Below are 18,970 nucleotides of genomic sequence, written 5' to 3'. Positions count from 1 at the left end.
ATGTGTTTAGAGTATTTAAATGTGTCTATCTTGGCTGTGTGTCACTTATAAAATGTCTGTGGAGTTAATACTGGAGTTAGAATTGGAGGTGAAGAAGACATATAGATCTGGACTGCACAACAACAACAACTCTGCAACTGAGAGAACTTGACTTTCTAAATGCTCTAATAATTTGTACTCTTCCTATCCTCCAAAACCTGGGAAGTCTCTCTCCCTGCATCTCACTATGCCCTCCCTATTGCTTTTCTGTTTACCGTTTCCTCACTCATTTGTAAACTTTTCTGTTCTCTCCTACTTCCCTACTCTCCTCCTATCCACATTTCTTCATCTCTCCTCCCCTCCACCTATGCCTGTGCCCATACACTGCACCATTATTTAAACACCTCGTTACCCCTCAATAAAACGCACCTCCACAAATCCTCTATTCAGACACTCTACTTACTCCTTCCTGCTGCTGGGGATCTCTCTCCTAACCCTGGAACCAGCCATATAAACACACCTGCTCTCACCCTTCCACCACTCATCCTGCAAATGGTGTTAACCTATCTGATTTAATACGGACAAACCGTAAAACTCACCTCACAAATCAAGCATCCCAATAGCCTGCACTCATGGATATTGTCTCACAGTCACTCCTACCAACCACTGTGACCAAGCACTACCATCTACAGCACTTATTCCCCCATCTGCTATCTCTGCAAGCCTCCCATCATACCACTTAGATTGTAAGCTCTTCGGAGCAGGTATTTCCTTTCTTATTATCTGATTTTGCTGTGCATATTGTATTATTATAATTCCCTGTATTATATTATTTGTGACGCAAAGTACACTTTTGGCGATATATAAATAAAAATATAAATAGATACATGCATGAGGTTCTTCTGTTTAAACGCAGTTTGGGTTTTCACCAAATATAACGTTTCTCATTGAGGCCAAATGTTCTAGCAGTCTTGTGGATCATCTATGTGCTCTTTGGCGAACATCAGAAGTTCAGCAATGTTCTTTTTAGAGAGCAGTGGTCCTCCTGGCTATCCTTCCATCAACACCATTCTTGTTCAAACTTTTTCCGATAGTGGAGTCATGAACCCACACATTAGCCAAGGTGAGAGTGGTCTCCAGGTCCTTGGATGTTACTCTGGGATTCTTTATGACTTCCTGGATGATTTGCCGGTTTGTTCTTGAGAGATTTTGGTAGGACGACCGCTCCTGTGTGGAGTGACTGTGATCTTCATTTTTTTCCATTTGTAGACTATCTTTCTGACAGTAGATTGGTGGAGCCCTACAACCTTAGAAATGGTTACAAAACCATTTCTAGACTGATGATCATCAATCACTGCTTTTCTGAGATTTCATTTGGTCGTGGCATGACATGTTACCACACACTTGAATGGTGAAGACCAAACACACAGTTTCTGATCTTTATATAGAGTAGGGCTTCCCAAACTCACCCCTGCAGATCTATCTAATTATTTAAACACCTGATTCTAATTATCCCTAATTACCCCCTTTCCGTTAGCTTATAAAACCAGGGTTTCACTTACTTTTACACATACACTGACTCTTCATTTCTCATTGTTTGTCTAATTCATACATCATTTTGTTTCAAAAGACATGGAATTGGTTAATATAAACCAATATATTGGATAACTAAGAAAATACTGGTTTTGATTTAAGAAGGTTATCATGGAAAAACTATGGAATTTTCATAATTATCATTGGGGTTCACAAACTTTTTCTTGTCACTGTAAATTGGAACATCTCACCAAGTTCCCTATGGTGTTTATATTTTGTTGATTTATTAATACTGCATTTCCTCGATTCTAAGATGCACCTTTCCCATTTTCACTTGTCTGAAATCGGGATGCGTCTTAGAATCGATGTTTAATTTTTTTAATTTAAAAAACCCAGGCTGCAAATGGGGCGCTGCTGAAGCAGGGATGCTTACAAGGGTTTCTAGTGCCCAGCAGCAGCTTGGCAGTCTTAACCGGCTCTGACCACAGCCGTTAAGCCACTCTCCTCCCTCGGTGACACTCGGCCTGGCGGGCAAGTGTGAACGGGACCGTAACTCCTCCCCTCCATCCAAAATGGCCGGCTGTTAAGCTCCCGGTGTCCCTCTGACTGGGGAATGGGTGGCTGGTATGCGCACGGGACCTGCCCTCCCCCAAACCCACCAGGCGTTAAGCCCTTGAAAGCCAGGAAGGAGGCCGGTATTGGGATGCAGTCGCCATGCTGTTACCTGGGAGTCGATGGGCAGCAGCGGGAACTTGTCCTCATCCGACTGATGTGGTGGGGGAAAGAAGTGGCTGGATAAGCAGAGCAGAGGTGCAGAGGGAGCGCAACAACATTGTGGAAGACCCGGACACAACGTGAGTATCACCTTTAATTTAGTGTTTCTTTTTCTTTTTTCCCCCAATTTTTTTAAATTAAATCAATGGTGGGTCTTAGAATCAAGGAAATACGGTATCTACTTCCCATTTCAGTAATGTTAAACAACCAGTTAATCCACCCACATTGTATTTTAGCTGAAATGTACATAATAGAACGGATATTCAAAACATTTAAATAAATTCAGAAACACCACAATCACCACTTACCAACATTCTGTGTTGGGGTAAACTGATATTGCTGCTGGGTAGCTCTTAATTGGCCTCCCAGTGGCTCCTGAGCTGGAAGTGATCCTTGTGTTCGAGATCTGTAGCTACTCTGTGAAGCTTGCGTCTCCACAAACATGGGCGTAAGAACAGTACTGCGATAGCGCCAGCTGGAGTCAACAGTGTAGTCCTAAGTGAGAGCAAAATCTTTATAAAACTGCTGACATGAGCAAAGGAGCACTTGTCTAGCTGGATTCGTGCGCGTATATACACAAACAAAAGGTATACTTTACCTGAAATGTGCATTCTGAAAGTGGATGTTCAAACATCTGTCTGATATAATCTGGGCTCTTGCTCGTCATTTCAAGTAGTAGGTTTGTTGCTAAACTCAGATAGTGTTTTTCTATCTTTGTGGAGTATAAGGAGCTCAACACTGCTAACATGCGGTCCATTGTGCCAGTTGGCAATCTGGTTTCATCACTCCAGAAATTTCTCACAATAAGCCTTTTGAGTAACGTAGAAAGTACATTCATATTATATATACACATTACATTTTAGGATAGAAAACGCATTTGAATGTAAGATATACTGTATATGCTCTTTTTAGCATCATTGTTACAGCACCTACTGCAATGTAGTGGAAATATGGTTAACGTTCATTAAAGGAATGTGAATATGAAAGCTTGCCTTAGACTAAGAGTTCAAAGAACGTTATGCTACATTGACCAAAAGTGGTGGCATCATAACACATTACTGTATATCATTACGATAATATTAATACAAAACTAATAGGTGACAGTGTATTGTTTAATTCAATACTTTCATTGAATTCCATCGTGAATTGCAAATTAAACGACAAATGTATTACTGTTTAAGTGTCTAAATAGAATGAAACTGAATAATTCAGTAACAATACCTATGCAAGATTAAAATTATATGAGGGAGTGTTATCAGTGCAAGCTCCCCACAAATACAAGGAGTGGCAGTAAACTCCTTAAATCCCAATGTGCAGTCACTCAGCTACATTATAAGCCCCTGTGGCACTTAAAGGGATTACAAAGTGATGTTAAACTAATCCCCGATTTTCTTTAGAGCAGCGGCTACAGACTTTGAGGTCAGTCTTCTACTAAGAAATGTCTGGTACATGGCACAAGAGGGTTCATGCCACAGACGAGAGGCGCTCTGTGTCAGGCTAAAAAAAAGGGGCCCAACCCCTTTTAAGTATATACAGTACAGTGACCACACTACATTTAATTGAATGGCAGTGAACGCAAGGTGTGATATCCAGCGTTGGTGTTTAGTTAATCTGCCCCATAGAATGAAAGATTGAGTACACCGGTTCCATGCCAGATGTATTTGCTGTACATTCCATGTCCACCTGGCAGTGAAAGGGATAAGAAAATCCTCCAAAAAGGAGGTTAGGATCATCTGTAAATGTTGAATCTATTTAGACAACTATAGCTACAGTTAGTAATGTTCCCCTTTTCTTTAGATGCACAGTGGATGTACACTGGCGACACACTTTATTCGAGCGCGGCTAGTCCCACGAATTCGGGTATACCCGGGTGTATTGAGGTTTGTGACTGTTTTCTGCCCGAGTATATTGGGTTATTTTCTAGGCAAGGATTGAAGCATTTTATTCCCGCTGGCTGCAATACTGCACAGTATATATATATATACTGCATTACAATTCATGAATTTATGCCATCTGGTAGACACGCGAAGCATTGCAGCCTATTAAATCGTAATCATTATCATTTAACAAATCAGCCGCCCATCAGCCAGGCATGAACCCAGGCTGGGAAGGCAAACGCAACGGGGCTTGTCAGAGGTGAGGAGCGGCGCATTCCAGGTATCTGCCAGGTACATACCGGGTATTTGCTCGAATAAAGTGTGTCGGTGCAGTACAGGGGTAGATCAGTCAAAAACAAAAAGTTCCCAAATTGTGCCATGGACAACTTCTCCATATGCATGCCACATGGAACAGATATTGCTGTCCTTGCTGAAACTTGTGCAGCTCTATCAGACCCATATTCAATATGGCAACCCATGCACTTTGACAGAAAACCGGTACTGGAAATACAAAGAATGAAGCAGAGTTTGCTACTGTTTTGGAAACTGTAGCATCTGAACCCTGTCAAGCATTTAGTGTTAGTGCACATGTATAATACCTACTGGAGTTCGGTGTTTTCATCCACCAATCCTTGAAGTAATGCTTCTTTGGAAATGTTATACACTGCTCGTGAATCATTATCCGTTTGGCTTTCATGATCTCTGAAAAATAAAAAGACATGACAATTCTATGATTTCTCCTTCAAAAAATGATCTTCAAATAAGTTACTTTTAAGTAAAAAATTGTGTATAACCCAGTGGTCGAAGTAGCTTTAAAAAAATAAAAAAATAAATTAAAAAAAACTTGTGGTACGGTGTCCGACACAAAAAAATAAATACATCTGGATTTATGAATATTGAAAGAAAGCTATTTGCTCATATTTTAGAAAGATTTATACATGTATGCATAAAAATCAGAGAGAAACAGCAAGTGTGCAATAAAAAAAGGTAATAGTAAAACGTCTCCCACTGTACTTTCACAATGTGTCTAATACTTTCAGGTATCTGAGTATTATATATGCACAACACAAAGAAACAAGCCACTGATGTCATTCTCAATATGTGTAACAAACAATTTAAGGTATTTCCTACAATCTTAATGTCACACAAAGTAGAGTTGTGTACAGTACACCGTTTCAAAGAGATGCTTTAAAACATAGCCATCACCTGTAATTGTCGTAGATCCACATGAGAATGTCGTACATACGTTCCCGACAGACAGGAGACGAGTGCGAGCTAAAAGCTGCTACTGATGTCAAAAGTTCACGTAGTTCTGTGGGTTTCAGTGCTGATAACATCTTATATACTATATCTAAGCACACTCTCTGCCTTTCATCATCTCTGAAAAGAAGACAACATTGTATCTTTTGATTCTCAAACTTAAGTCAGACACAATAAGGTTATGATAGATACAAAAGTGGCAAAAACCATCCACTACATCAGGGCTGCACAACACGCGGCCCGCGGGCCGCATGCGGCCCGCCTGGCCTCTCTGTGTGGCCCTCGATGAGATTTAAAAAAAAAAAAAAAAACTTTGAAAAAAAAATTTTTTTGAAAAAAAAAAAACCTTTGAAAAAAAAATGGCGCCAATTCCCTGCGGTCCCGGCGCGCATGCGCTAGGCCCGCTCCGTCCCCCCCCCCTTCCCTGCTCCCAACGCGGGGCGGAAGGGGAAGCAACATGCAGCTCCTCTGCGGGCCCGCTCCCCCCCCCTGCTCCCAACGTGGGCCGGAGGGGGAAGCAACACACAGCTCCTCTGCGTGCCCGCTCCCCTCCCCCTTCCCTGCTCCCAACGCGGGGCGGAAGGGGAAGCAACATGCAGCTCCTCTGCGGGCCCGCTCCCCCCCCCCCTGCTCCCAACGTGGGCCGGAGGGGGAAGCAACACACAGCTCCTCTGCGTGCCCGCTCCCCTCCCCCTTCCCTGCTCCCAACGCGGGGCGGAAGGGGAAGCAACATGCAGCTCCTCTGCGGGCCCGCTCCCCCCCCTGCTCCCAACGTGGGCTGGAGGGGGAAGTAATAATTAAATAATTCAGCTCCTCCAGCGGCCTGCTTCTCACCGCTTCCCTCCGCGGCCAGCTTCTCGCGTCCCCCACGAGCTCACCTCCCGTGCCCTCCTCCCCCCCCTTCCCCCAACCTGCGCCCCCAAGCCCACCTCCCGTCCCAGGCAGCTGCTGCAGGGATATCGGGGGCAGGAGGAGCAAGCGTCCGGCGGCAACCTGCACCCACCCGGGTCAAGGTAAGTCACTGTCACTGTTAGTCACTGTCACCCAAGTCACTGTCACCCAAGTCACTGTCACCCACCCAGTCACTGTCAAGTCACTGTCACCCACCCAGTCACTGTCACCTACCCACCCAGTCACTGTCAAGTCACTGTCACCCACCCACCCAGTCACTGTCACCCAGTCACTGTCAAGTCACTGTCACCCACCCACCCAGTCACTGTCACCCACCCACCCAGTCACTGTCACCCACCCACCCAGTCACTGTCACCCACCCAGTCACTGTCACCCTGTCACCCAGTCACTGTCACCCACCCAGTCACTGTCACCCACCCACCCACTGTCAGTGTCACTGTCACCCACCCACCCAGTCACCCACCCAGTCACCCAGTCACTGTCCCACCCTGTCACTGTGTCCCACCCTGTCACTCTTCCCACCCAGTCACTGTGTCCCACCCCGTCACTGTCACCCACCCAGTCACTGTCACCCACCCAGTCACTGTCACCCACCCAGTCACTGTCACCCACCCAGTCACTGTCACCCACCCAGTCACTGTCATAGTCACTGTCACCCACCCAGTCACTGTCACCCACCCAGTCACTGTCACCCACCCAGTCACTGTCACCCACCCAGTCACTGTCACCCACCCAGTCACTGTCACCCACCTATCCACCCAGTCACTGTCACCCACCCAGTCACTGTCACCCACCCAGTCACTATCACCCACCCACCCAGTCACTGTCAAGTCACTGTCACCCACCCAGTCACTGTCACCCACCCACCCACTGTCACCCACCCACCCAGTCACTGTCACCCACCCACCCAGTCACTGTCAAGGTCACTGTCACCCACCCACCCAGTCACTGTCACCCACCCAGTCACTGTCACCCAGTCACTGTCACCCACCCACCCACTGTCACCCACCCACCCACCCACCCACTGCCACCCAGTCACTGTCAAGTCACTGTCACCCACCCACCCAGTCACTGTCAAGGTCACTGTCACCCACCCACCCAGTCACTGTCACCCACCCAGTCACTGTCACCCTGTCACCCAGTCACTGTCACCCACCCACCCAGTCACTGTCACCCACCCACCCAGTCACTGTCAGTGTCACTGTCACCCACCCACCCAGTCACCCACCCAGTCACTGTGTCCCACCCAGTCACTGTGTCCCACCCAGTCACTCTTCCCACCCAGTCACTGTGTCCCACCCCGTCACTGTCACCCACCCAGTCACTGTCACCCACCCAGTCACTGTCACCCACCCACCCAGTCACTGTCATAGTCACTGTCACCCACCCAGTCACTGTCACCCACCCAGTCACTGTCACCCACCTATCCACCCAGTCACTGTCACCCACCCAGTCACTGTCACCCACCCAGTCACTGTCACCCACCCAGTCACTGTCACCCACCCAGTCACTGTCACCCACCCAGTCACTGTCACCCACCCAGTCACTGTCACCCACCTATCCACCCAGTCACTGTCACCCACCCAGTCACTGTCACCCACCCAGTCACTGTCACCCACCCACCCAGTCACTGTCACCCACCCAGTCACTGTGTCCCACCCAGTCACTGTCACCCACCCAAGGGGGAGAGTGATGTGAGGTGCAAGGGGGGGAGAGTGATGTGAGGTGCAAGGGGGGGAGAGGGATGTGAGGTGCAAGGGGGGGAGAGGGATGTGAGGTGCAAGGGGGGGAGAGGGATGTGAGGTGCAAGGGGGGGGAGAGGGATGTGAGGTGCAAGGGGGGAGAGGGATGTGAGGTTCAGGGGGGGAGAGGGATGTGAGGTTCAAGGGGGGAGAGGGATGTGAGGTGCAAGGGGGAGAGGGATGTGAGGTGCAAGGGGGAAGAGGGATGTGAGGTGCAAGGGGGGAGAGGGATGTGAGGTTCAGGGGGGGAGAGGGATGTGAGGTGCAAGTAGGGAGAGGGATGTGAGGTGCAAGGGGGGAGAGGGATGTGAGGTGCAAGGGGGGAGAGGGATGTGAGGTGCAAGGGGGGAGAGGGATGTGAGGTGCAAGGGGGCAGAGGGATGTGAGCTGCAGGGGGGAGGGATGTGAGGTGCAAGGGGGCAGAGGGATGTGAGGTGCAAGGGGGCAGAGGGATGTGAGGTGCAAGGGGGCAGAGGGATGTGAGGTGCAAGGGGGCAGAGGGATGTGAGCTGCAGGGGGGAGGGATGTGTGTGGGGTGTAGGGGGGTATTGTGTGTTTGATGTGGAGGGGGGTATTGTGTGTTTGATGTGGAGGGGTGTATTGTGTGTGGGTGAGGGGGAGAGATGGGGGTATGAGAGATAGATGGGGAGTATCGCAATGGTTGATAGTGTTGGGTTCTGGGGGAGATATGAGGATGATGATGGGTGCTGGAGGAGAGATGATGATGATGATGATGATGATGATGATGATGATGATGATGATGATGATGATGATGATGATGATGATGATGATTTTACCCGTGCGGCCCAATTTATTTTTCCTTGGAGCAGTTCGGCCCTTCGCACTTTACGAGTTGTGCAGGCCTGCACTACATGAAGTACTGCAAACAGAGAACCCATTGGTATATGGGTGTCATCCACACGTTTCCCAAACTGGTTTCCTTTACTCTATTGTCACATGACATACAGGGGCTATACTTTATGGGGTTAATTACATGCAAATGAACACACATTTGCAAGTCCAGGCTAGAGATGTACGAACTTGTCTACAGTTTGAGCAAACTTTAAAAATACAAATAAAAAATAGGTAGAAAATTTGAGGATATACGATGGCTACCTGGAAAATATTGGAGTATGCAAAGTATAAAGAAGGGGGTTATTGGGCTGTCAACTACTAAAGAGAGGGAAAAATGACAATATAATAAGGTGCTAGCATAGGTTGGATGGTGATCCATGGGCCCATCCACATATCTATTAGTAGATAAAGGGCCGTGCAGCACTCAAAAATGAAAATTGCCGTCTGTAACCAGTGCCGCCAAAAGGGTGGGTCTGCCGGAGTTGGCGTCCTAGGCCCGGTGAATTGGGGGGCCTGGCCGCCCGGCACTGCAAGTCGAGTCCTCTCGCAGCCGGGCCCTGGCTCTCCCTTAGCAGCAGCCTGCATAATAATCCCTTTGTCCCACGCCGACGAACCTCTCTGACGTCAGCACGCCGGAAGCACTCTGACGTCAGCGCTCTCTGCTTCCGGCGTGTGACGGCATGAGAGGAAGACCTGGCGGAAGCTCGGCGTGGGACAGAGGGATAGAGGCATGCAGGAGGCTGCAGCTGAGGGGAGAGTCAGGGTCCAACTGGGAGATCACCAGCAGCCGGGCCGAGCCAGAGGTCGAGCCCAACTTGCAGTGCCGGCCTTCCGGGCCCCCACATCCACTGGACCTGGCCTGATCATCCACAAGTTAAGTCTTATTTTACATGTATTGTGGGGGTCTTTTTAATATGTATTGGGCTTTTTCAAAATATGTATTAGGCAGGTGGGGGTCTTTTTAATATGTATTTAGGGTTGGGGATCTTTTGGGGTCTTTAATATATATTAGGGAGATGGGGCTCTTTTTAATATGTATTGGGGAGGTGGGGGTCTTTTTAAATATGTATTGGGGAGGTGGGGGTCTTTTTAAATATGTATTGGGGAGGTGGGAGTCTTTAATATGTATTGGGGAGTGGGGGTCTTTTTAATAAGCATTGGGGGTGGGTGTCTTAATTGCATTTATGGGTGGGGGGTGTATTTTTTTATATGGGGTGGGGGTGAATTTTTGAATATGCATTGTGGGTGGGGGTGTATTTTTAATATGGGGTAGGTGTATTTTTTGATATGCATTGGGGGTGGGGGTGTATTTTTTTTATAATGCATTGTGGGTGGGGGTGTATTTTTAATATGGGGTGGGGTGTATTTTTTGATATGCATTGTGGGTGGGGGTGTATTTTTTTTATAATGCATTGGGGGTGGGGGTGTATTTTTTTTATAATGCATTGGGGGTGGGGTGTATTTTTAAAATGTATTTAGGTGAGTGGGTTTTTTTGGTATGTATTTTGTGGGGGGGGGATTGAGTGAGTGGGGTAATTGACAGAAGGTGGGGGTGAGTGAGAGGAGAGAGGAGGGGAGGGAGTGAGGAAAAGAGGAAGTGAGATGGAGGGGAGAGAAATACATGGGAAGAGGGTAGGAAATAGAGGGGCTCAGGAAATGTGAAATGGGGGGGGCTCCCAATGCACGCCGAGGGGGGTGGGGCCGCAGAGGAGGCCGGACGTATCTCTAGTCATGGGCCTCGGGAAATCTGTTGGCGGCCCTGCCTGTAAGTTTCATTTTGAGTGCTGCAGGGCCCTTTAATCTTCTGATTATACTGTATGCAAAGTATATTCAAAGGATTTCAATGGGCATGTTTCTGAGATGTGCGCAGCTTTGCGCAGGTCAGGTGTCCCCCTCGACGTGTTTAAAGCTGTGCTTTTGGAAGTCTCTCTCCCTTTCAGTCCCTGCCATATGTTAGGTCACTTTTTTCCTGGCAGAATTTTAAGTTTGATCAATAACTTATTTTTCAAACTGAATTTATTTTGGCAAACCCTTCACAACTTTTTGTAAGAGTTTGAAGTTCACCAAAAGGGGTCACTTTAGCCGTATTTGCAGTCAGTCGAAAAGAGGTAGCGAAATGACAGGCAGGTTGTACAAAATGTATCAAAGCAGTCATTGATCTTCCAGCTCATGTAATTAGCTGAAGGTTCTGATCTGCGACCAATGGGAGACAGGCAGTGGAGCGCTCCTCCACTCACACAATGGCAGGAATAGGTACCATAAGTACAGCTGGGTTCATTAGGTTCAGGACAACATTGAAAAAAATGGGGAAAGTACCTGCAAAAAGGGGGCAATGTGGAGGGCATGCTGGTTTAACAATGCTAAAATTTCCATAGACGTAAGAAAATATATCAAAGCAGCTGTGATGAAGAAAAAAAACTAAAACCTCGGCCTCTGGTTATAAAATGCGTCTAAGCAACGCCGCCCGGGTGTAGGCATGCTGATTTTACATTTTAGTCACTGGGCAGTCATTTTATATATCCTTGAATTTCTGCAATGGATAATTAGTTAATATTTTCTGCCTTGGGAATCTATAAAAATGGGAGGAAAATGGCAAACATACAAATCAAACACAATAATGAAGAATTAACATTTAAATGTGAGCGCCAACAAAAAAAGATTTAGGTTTGCAGACGTGCAATGTTTTTTTTTTTTTTTTTTTAGCACAAAGTACAGTAGTTTACAGCAACAACAACAAAATTCCATTACCCCCAGAAGCCTATGAGTTTAATTCATATAATGCTAGTATTTTCCCCTGAGCATTTCCTTTTTTTATGTTTGTTTTAGTGTTCACATATTGTTTTTAATGAATCGCTAGTGTCCGAGAAAACCGCTGTGACTTCAGGATGCACTGGGCTCTTGGGAGACATTAATTTTGACTTCCCGGATACTACATATTTCAACTGCTCATATCTCCTCGACGAAGCATTGAATTTTTAAAAATATGTAAAAAAATGTAACAGAATTGGCTATCAGCACGCACTGCTGATGGAATGCAATAAATGGGAAATTTGACAACATTTTGCTAAATTTTTAGCAACATTTTCTCAAAATGGTGACATTTCAAAAAATGTATAAATGGGGAAATAATTGGTGCTAGGACATGCATAGGTCATGCCGCGAAGTGGCTGCAGGCTTATAACGCTTTGGCCAACTAAATGACCTTTATTCATGAGAATACCAACATTGAAGCATTTAACTATGTATTTTGTCATATTGGATGTAGCATAGAGTATTTTTGTCGTATACATTTGGCCACACTCAGTAGTACTCCTTTTGACACCAATATAAAGACATACATACATACATACATACAATATATATACATATATGATGATGGGTTCTGGAGTTACAGATTGATGGGATTGTGTGTTTGCAGACTAAAAAAAAAAAAAAATAAAAAAAAACACATTGCACGTCTTTATTTATGATGGTTAAAAGATCCAGATATGGACAGAGGGCATACCTATTCCTGTATGGATATATCTCACCTGCTGCTCATAATTTGGTTGAAGTCCTTACTCTTTAACGTGATAAAAAGGTCTGGTATTTCTTCAGCCCTGTACATTATAACTTCCAGGCACTGGGTCTTGAGAATCCCATGAAATTTTGGCAGTAAGAAAAGAACAATAGTTATAAACCTGTAAGTGACAAAATAGCACGTCAGCATTGTAAAGCCCAAGACAAGGTGGTCTGAACAATAAGAAATCATCGTACCTGTCAGCGAAAGGTGGGAAATTCTTCACTACCTTGTTCAAACACATAATAAATTTGTCTTCCTTATTAGTGCTTTGATGTCGGTTTAACTCCTTTACTATGTAATTGAAAACTGGGCCTTCCATTACCTTCAATTAAAAAAATACATTGCATTTGAGTGAAAAGAAAAGGATTTCGAACACACTGCCAACAATCCATGAATACAGTATATACTTGATTTTAAAGATTAAATAATTGAAATGTAATATTTAATTATAGGCTAAATCTGTAAAATTCCGGGCATTATTGAAATCCTTGCTCTCTGATTGGTTAACATTCCAGACATTATTCATTCAGTAATGCCCAGAATTTTTGGCAGCTTGCCAAGTGTTTATTTCAAGCCAATGAGCTTTTCCTTTTTTTCAGAACAGCTCTGAGACAGGGCCATGGATTTGTCAGCAGGCAGGAACAGCTCTCAGACAGGGCAGGGGATTGGTCAGGATGCAGCAGCCAGGCAGTGACTCCTCCCCCTCCCTCCGTGCACAGAGCCCTTGAGTTGAGGAGGGAGAGAGTGCATTTGTAGCTGCAAAGTGTCTGTCTGTCGAGTTTGGCTGCGGTCCCAGTCAGCACTGAAGTACGCGCCCCGCGGTGGGGGCGGCGCGTGCACAGCACTGCGATCTGTGGTCCTTAGACAGAGGGAGAATTTGCGATGGGAGGGGGCATGGTGGGGGGGTTTGCAGGGGCGTGGCCATGACCTCACGCGGCTAGTTCGCCCTCATTGCTGGACCGCCGGCGGGGGCGTGGCCACGCCTCCATCGCAAACTCCGAGCTTAAATTCCCCTGTCTCAGTGAAAACCTGTCGCACACCGCTGGGGAAATGTGCGCGACAGGGTAGTAACTGGGACCGGACTGACTGGGGGGGGGGGGGGGCGGAGCTTGAACACACAGCGCACGCCTGAAGGTACTGGGGCCGCGGCCTTAGTTTGTACAGTAGCTGCAGTTTCTGTCTATATAGTGTGTGTCTGCTGCAGAGTTTGTGTGTGTGTCTGCTGCAGAGTGTGTGTGTACCTGCAGTGTGTGTGTGTGTGTGTGTGTGTGTGTGTGTGTGTGTGTGTGTGTGTGTATACCTTCAGTGTGTGTGTGTGTGTGTACCTGCAGTGTGTGTGTGTAGCTGCAGTGTGTGTGGGAAGATGAAGAGCTGCAGTGTGTGTGTATGTGTATAAAGAGGGGGCTGCAGAGTATTTGTGTGTGTATAGGGGGGCTGCAGTGTGTATAGAGAGGAGCTTTATTGTATTTAAAATTTTATTGTAATAAACAAGTACAGTACATTAAAAGCACACAAGAAAAAGTATCTATTTATTAAAAAATCATACATTTAGCCTGTAATAGTTCACTCAGAACAGGGCACATTACCGGCCAATAACACAATGTTGTGAGGAGATTTTTACTTAAATCTATTTCATATTGAAAACTGAAATATAAAAAGCAATCTGTACAGAAACACAGATATGCTTTGGAGATTAAAGTACTTAAGCTTCATGCTGTCAAAATAACAGTTTAAGATGCAGTTTACCTTTAGCCGATGGTAACCATGAATGTTCTCCATCTTTTCAGCCTATAAAGTGGAATGCTTCAGTATTTACATACATCTGGCTCAGAGAATGTTCTAAATTATTCCATACTGTGCCACAGTGTTGCCTATTACTGAAATGCTGGAGAAAAGCTACATCCAATGGAGCCGTTTAATCAGACCAGGTAATCTTGGTACAAAAATACTCACTTTTTCTTTTTCAACAGTGTATCGAAGGACAAGTCCCAGGACTTCCGCTGCTGCAACATAAACTTCTCTGAATTTTGTAAAAGCAAGGTTACTGGCCAAAGCTTGAAAGTACCTAAGAAAGAGACAGTTAGCACATGTGGTGTTGGCCTTGGTCACCAAAATTAACATAATAGCAATCCAGTCTCAGTCAGTAGTAATGGTAATTGACTGCTCTGTCAAACAAAAAAACCTCTTGGTTGAGATTGGGTAAAATAAATACATTGAAAATCGCAGCAAGCTGCTATAATCGTGCAATTATCTCCACAAATGAGCTCAATGTGTTGGCCTTGAACCTTTTCAGGGCCGGGGTCCAGCGGCACAGAGTGCCAACAGACTTCCGCATCATGTGACCGCTCCTAGATCACGTGACGTGCTGGGTCCCCAAACACAGGAAGTGGAGGGAGCTCCACATCCATTTTGATTGGGCTGACTGCTCTTCACCCCCTACAGAACAAGCATTTCCCTGTGACGTACGTGGTAAGGCCAAAGGGCACAGTAAACGTTAGAACGGACAACCAACCTTATTCCTTTCCCAAGCTGATTTTATCATTTGTTTTACTTAAAAAGGCCCAACCCCTCCAGTAAATTGTTCAAATGGCAACGTCTACGGTTTATTATAACTTGCTCCGCACCGCACCAGAAAGCAGAGCTGTTTTCCATAAAGCTTACAAAGAGTCTTGGCAGAAATAATATCTTATCCTGAGCTTATCAGATACAGTACTTTAAATAATAATTATATCCCCGAGTGAGAGGAACTTAGATGCTATTTTAATTTAGGATTGAGATTCATTTTTTAAGAACAAAAGACAGCTTAAAAATCAGTGAAAATTTCAGGTGTGTGAAATCAGACCCTCCATTGAATAATATGGTTAAGACACATAAACCATTAACAAGCAGGGGGAACTGCATCTCTAAATGCCGTAGATAAGATATGGTTGCATTTAACTACACAAAAAAACAACAACATGGGAGATATTATATTTTGCTTAGACACAAAAACTACTTCCATGGAAAAGAATCCAAAACGATTTTTGCTGCTCACAAGGACTTTACGAAAACCCAACCAAGATTTCTGTCGATTACAATGGTGGTTACTCACCTTCCATCGTCTATTCCACATTTTGGATCCAAAGGAGGAAAATTATTGGCGAGAACTAATCCCAGTAACTGAATCCCCACAGAGTTGTCTTTTGTATTAGAATCTTTACTAGAAAAACCATCATATATTATCCTGAAGAATAATAAAGAGAGAATGATGACTGCAGGATCCAATATTGCATAGAAATATGTAGATGAAGTGTCACTTCTATTTGCATTTATTTTCTAAAAGCAGAAACACATTCTGCTCGGAAAAATTCCAACCATGAATTGGATGGTTTTCTGAACTAGAATTAAACGAAATAGCACCAATATATTAACATGATACAGTATATAAACATGATATATAAACATAATATATAAACATGATATATACCCACACACCATTTCCAAATCAAAATCTCATTTATATATGGGAATACTACTGCTGATCTTCTACATTTTGAAGGAGTTCTCCCAGTTTATTGGGCAGGCAGAGAATGGAAATATATAGACATATGCCAAAGTAAGACATATTTGAATCCATTTCAGCTGCAACAGTGTAATTAAAGGATGTTATAAAGTTACTTTAAATCTGCTGGAGTCACACTATTTGGGTAAAAGCTATTTGTTGGAGGGAGTGACAACGCATTGCAGGAGGAAAAACAATGGCTCTGCTGTGCCAAAGAGTGAATATAATCTCTATGTTTCTATGTAATCGCTATATAAGGCTCTGCTGTTTTGAAAAATATACAACACTTTCAATTCTAAATAGAGTATTGGATTAAACACAGATCATTTTAACTGCATAGAGCACGAAACAAAAAATACAAAATCCCAAATGCATGTATAATCAAACCTGTATGGTATAGAAAGACAATCTTTCCAGCATTCCAGAACGGTTTTAATAATTTCAAGGTTGTGTCTGTACACTGCTCTCTTTTCATGAAATACATGTGTCATCAAGAACTCAAGCAATCGATTAGCCAGGATCTCATCTTTTGCAAGCCCCTGAAAATAAAAACAGAAGTCATCTCTTGCTAAAGGGCTTTCAGTTAAATAGCATTCAGAATCTAGGCCCCAGGAACCTGCATTAACCCGCCACCCCCCTCACCCCCCAAAAAAACCCCACTGATTCTGTAAGATACAGTAGTACTTCAAGTACCTCAACAAATTGAGTTAACTTCCTAGAGACGCAAGAAAAAACAATTTTCTTAATAAAGATCCAACAATAAGCTTACTGCCTTTCTCCCAGTTGCCAAAATCAAATTTTCGGCTCTGGATAAAAATAAGTCTATGCTTTTTTGACATTACAAGTAAGATGATGAAAGCACTGTAACTTGTAAGGTCATCTAAACCCCTGAGGAAATATCAAACGAAGAGACGACACTTTATATTACGTCACACCACATGGTCAGAACCACGGAGGTAACGTGTGCTGTGCATGCAGACTGCTCTTTTGTTTTTTTTGTTTTTTTTAATGAACTTACATTTTTCAAACTGTGTAAATAAGAATTTAACATCTAAAAAGGTATCAATACATGGAATTCACAAACTGTTCTATGTTCATGTCTGAATACACACTAATGGTACAGTACAAGCATGTAAATATACTTGTATTATTACTTACAGTGGGGGTAGCGATACTTGACCAAGAAAGAAGGGTCACGACTGCCTCTACCACCATGTAGTGAATCCCTTTCCCACCATTATTTCCAGACACAACCAGCTGTAATATGGGACCAATCCAAAACTTTGCATAGGGACGGAAAACCTGCAACATTTGAACATATTCAGTAAGGTACAACAGGTATTTAATTTGATTTTGATGGAAAATGAAATAGTCCATAAACATACGATTTCCTATTTATCTATAAAAAAAATTGTATTTAAAGAGATTATAAAAAATGTGTTTAAAAAAACAGCATTTTTCCCAGCAGATCAGATATTTCACTGGTCCTTACTCAGGATCACAGTGAACTGATAGTAATGAGTGTAATAGCTTAAAACTAGGTGTTTGATACCGTTTTAAATAATAAACATTTTTTTAAATCATACTTGGAAATCAGTCATTTTTTTATAGGGTCCATGAGCAACTATCTATTGTCTTTTCTCCATTCCAGTGATATTCTTTTTTTATGGCACCACCTCAAAGTCTGAGAACCAATTTAGAACACGGAACTGTAATAAAGAAAACTCAGGGAACAATAAAGGCAGTAAAATCTATCCTAAAAAGGATATAATGTTTACAAAAATTGTCAGGACAAACTTTCAAAAAGATTTCAAAATCCTTATACTAAGCTAAAGGTATCAATCACCTAATTTTAATTTGGCAAACATACTGTATTACTATTGCCACAGTATTCTCAAAAAGACACCTTCCAGTACCAGAACATATTGTATGACACTTTCAAGTAAATGGGCTGCAAGGTATTGTCTGGTGCTTTCTAAGGTGCATTATGGAATAGTACCGCGTTCTACATATGGTCCTAATAGCTTTCCATCTTAAAGGGTCCTGTTTCTCTGAAATGTAGTGTAGAAAAGATTCCTATAACTTACTTCTTCAGTGTTGATAATAAGCTTGGAAAGGAAAAGGCGGATGTTAAGTGGCGTGGATGGATTCCCCAACTTTCCATGGAGAAACTTCATCCATGGAGGGAGATCTGGTGGAATCACCCCCTAAATGAAAAAAGCAGTACAATACGCCAATATAAATTAACCTCTTTCCTGCCGAAAGGGGCTTAAAAGATTTCAAATGTATTGCAGGTGAATGTGTTTGTTCCACAGGAACGTAATAAAATGTTCTATGTTTTTATGATACATTTACTACAGATGTGTTCACAGACCTCTTCTACTTTGGGTGTAATTTCATTCCTCTGCATGTGCTTGATCAGGCCCGTTACTGCTGCCATACACTCATGCTGATTAAGCTCATCCATTTCAAACTCCATGACATCATCCAGAGTCGCCTCTTCAGAAATACGCTCCTAAGAAGACGGTATAAGATACTTGCACTGTTATTTTGGAAATTATTTTTCTCGAATATGGAATACTATTTATATTTAAGAACATCATCTAAAACTCTGGTGACTGATTGGGATATGTACCTTTTGTCTGCTGCGGCCTTGAGAATGCGTCCGGTCCTGGGAACTGTAAGAAAAACTCTGGACGCCAGTTGAGAAATCAAACTGGCTCATCTCTTCACTTAAGCTGCTATCTGCCATGTAGGACTGGGAAGATAAATACTGGGGCTCGTCTTCATTGTGAAGGATAAATAATGGGGGGGAGGGAAAAAAAACAGTTTAATAAACTCAGACAAAGTTTGCTTTATTCACATGAAAAACTAAAAGTTTTCTTATAAATCTTAACTACTAACGTGCGTAACTAAAATATTTATATTGTACATG

At 43.8% G+C, this 18,970-nt stretch overlaps 1 protein-coding gene across 1 annotated transcript in view; it reads right to left on the bottom strand.

Moving 5' to 3' along the window:
* PRKDC (protein kinase, DNA-activated, catalytic subunit) overlaps positions 1–18,970 on the bottom strand; it is a 174,678-nt gene that overhangs the window by 70,438 nt on the left and 85,270 nt on the right. Inside the window, 13 exon segments of the mRNA XM_075588499.1 lie at positions 2,595–2,781; positions 2,885–3,095; positions 4,767–4,865; positions 5,370–5,543; positions 12,463–12,612; positions 12,689–12,816; positions 14,448–14,559; positions 15,586–15,717; positions 16,423–16,574; positions 17,194–17,337; positions 18,123–18,242; positions 18,410–18,550; positions 18,671–18,819. Coding sequence (XP_075444614.1) covers positions 2,595–2,781; positions 2,885–3,095; positions 4,767–4,865; positions 5,370–5,543; positions 12,463–12,612; positions 12,689–12,816; positions 14,448–14,559; positions 15,586–15,717; positions 16,423–16,574; positions 17,194–17,337; positions 18,123–18,242; positions 18,410–18,550; positions 18,671–18,819 — 1,899 coding nt within the window.

This window comes from Ascaphus truei, chromosome 2 (assembly GCF_040206685.1).
Source record: "Ascaphus truei isolate aAscTru1 chromosome 2, aAscTru1.hap1, whole genome shotgun sequence".
Taxonomy (NCBI): domain Eukaryota; kingdom Metazoa; phylum Chordata; class Amphibia; order Anura; family Ascaphidae; genus Ascaphus; species Ascaphus truei.
This window is presented reverse-complemented; position numbering and strand designations above follow the sequence as displayed.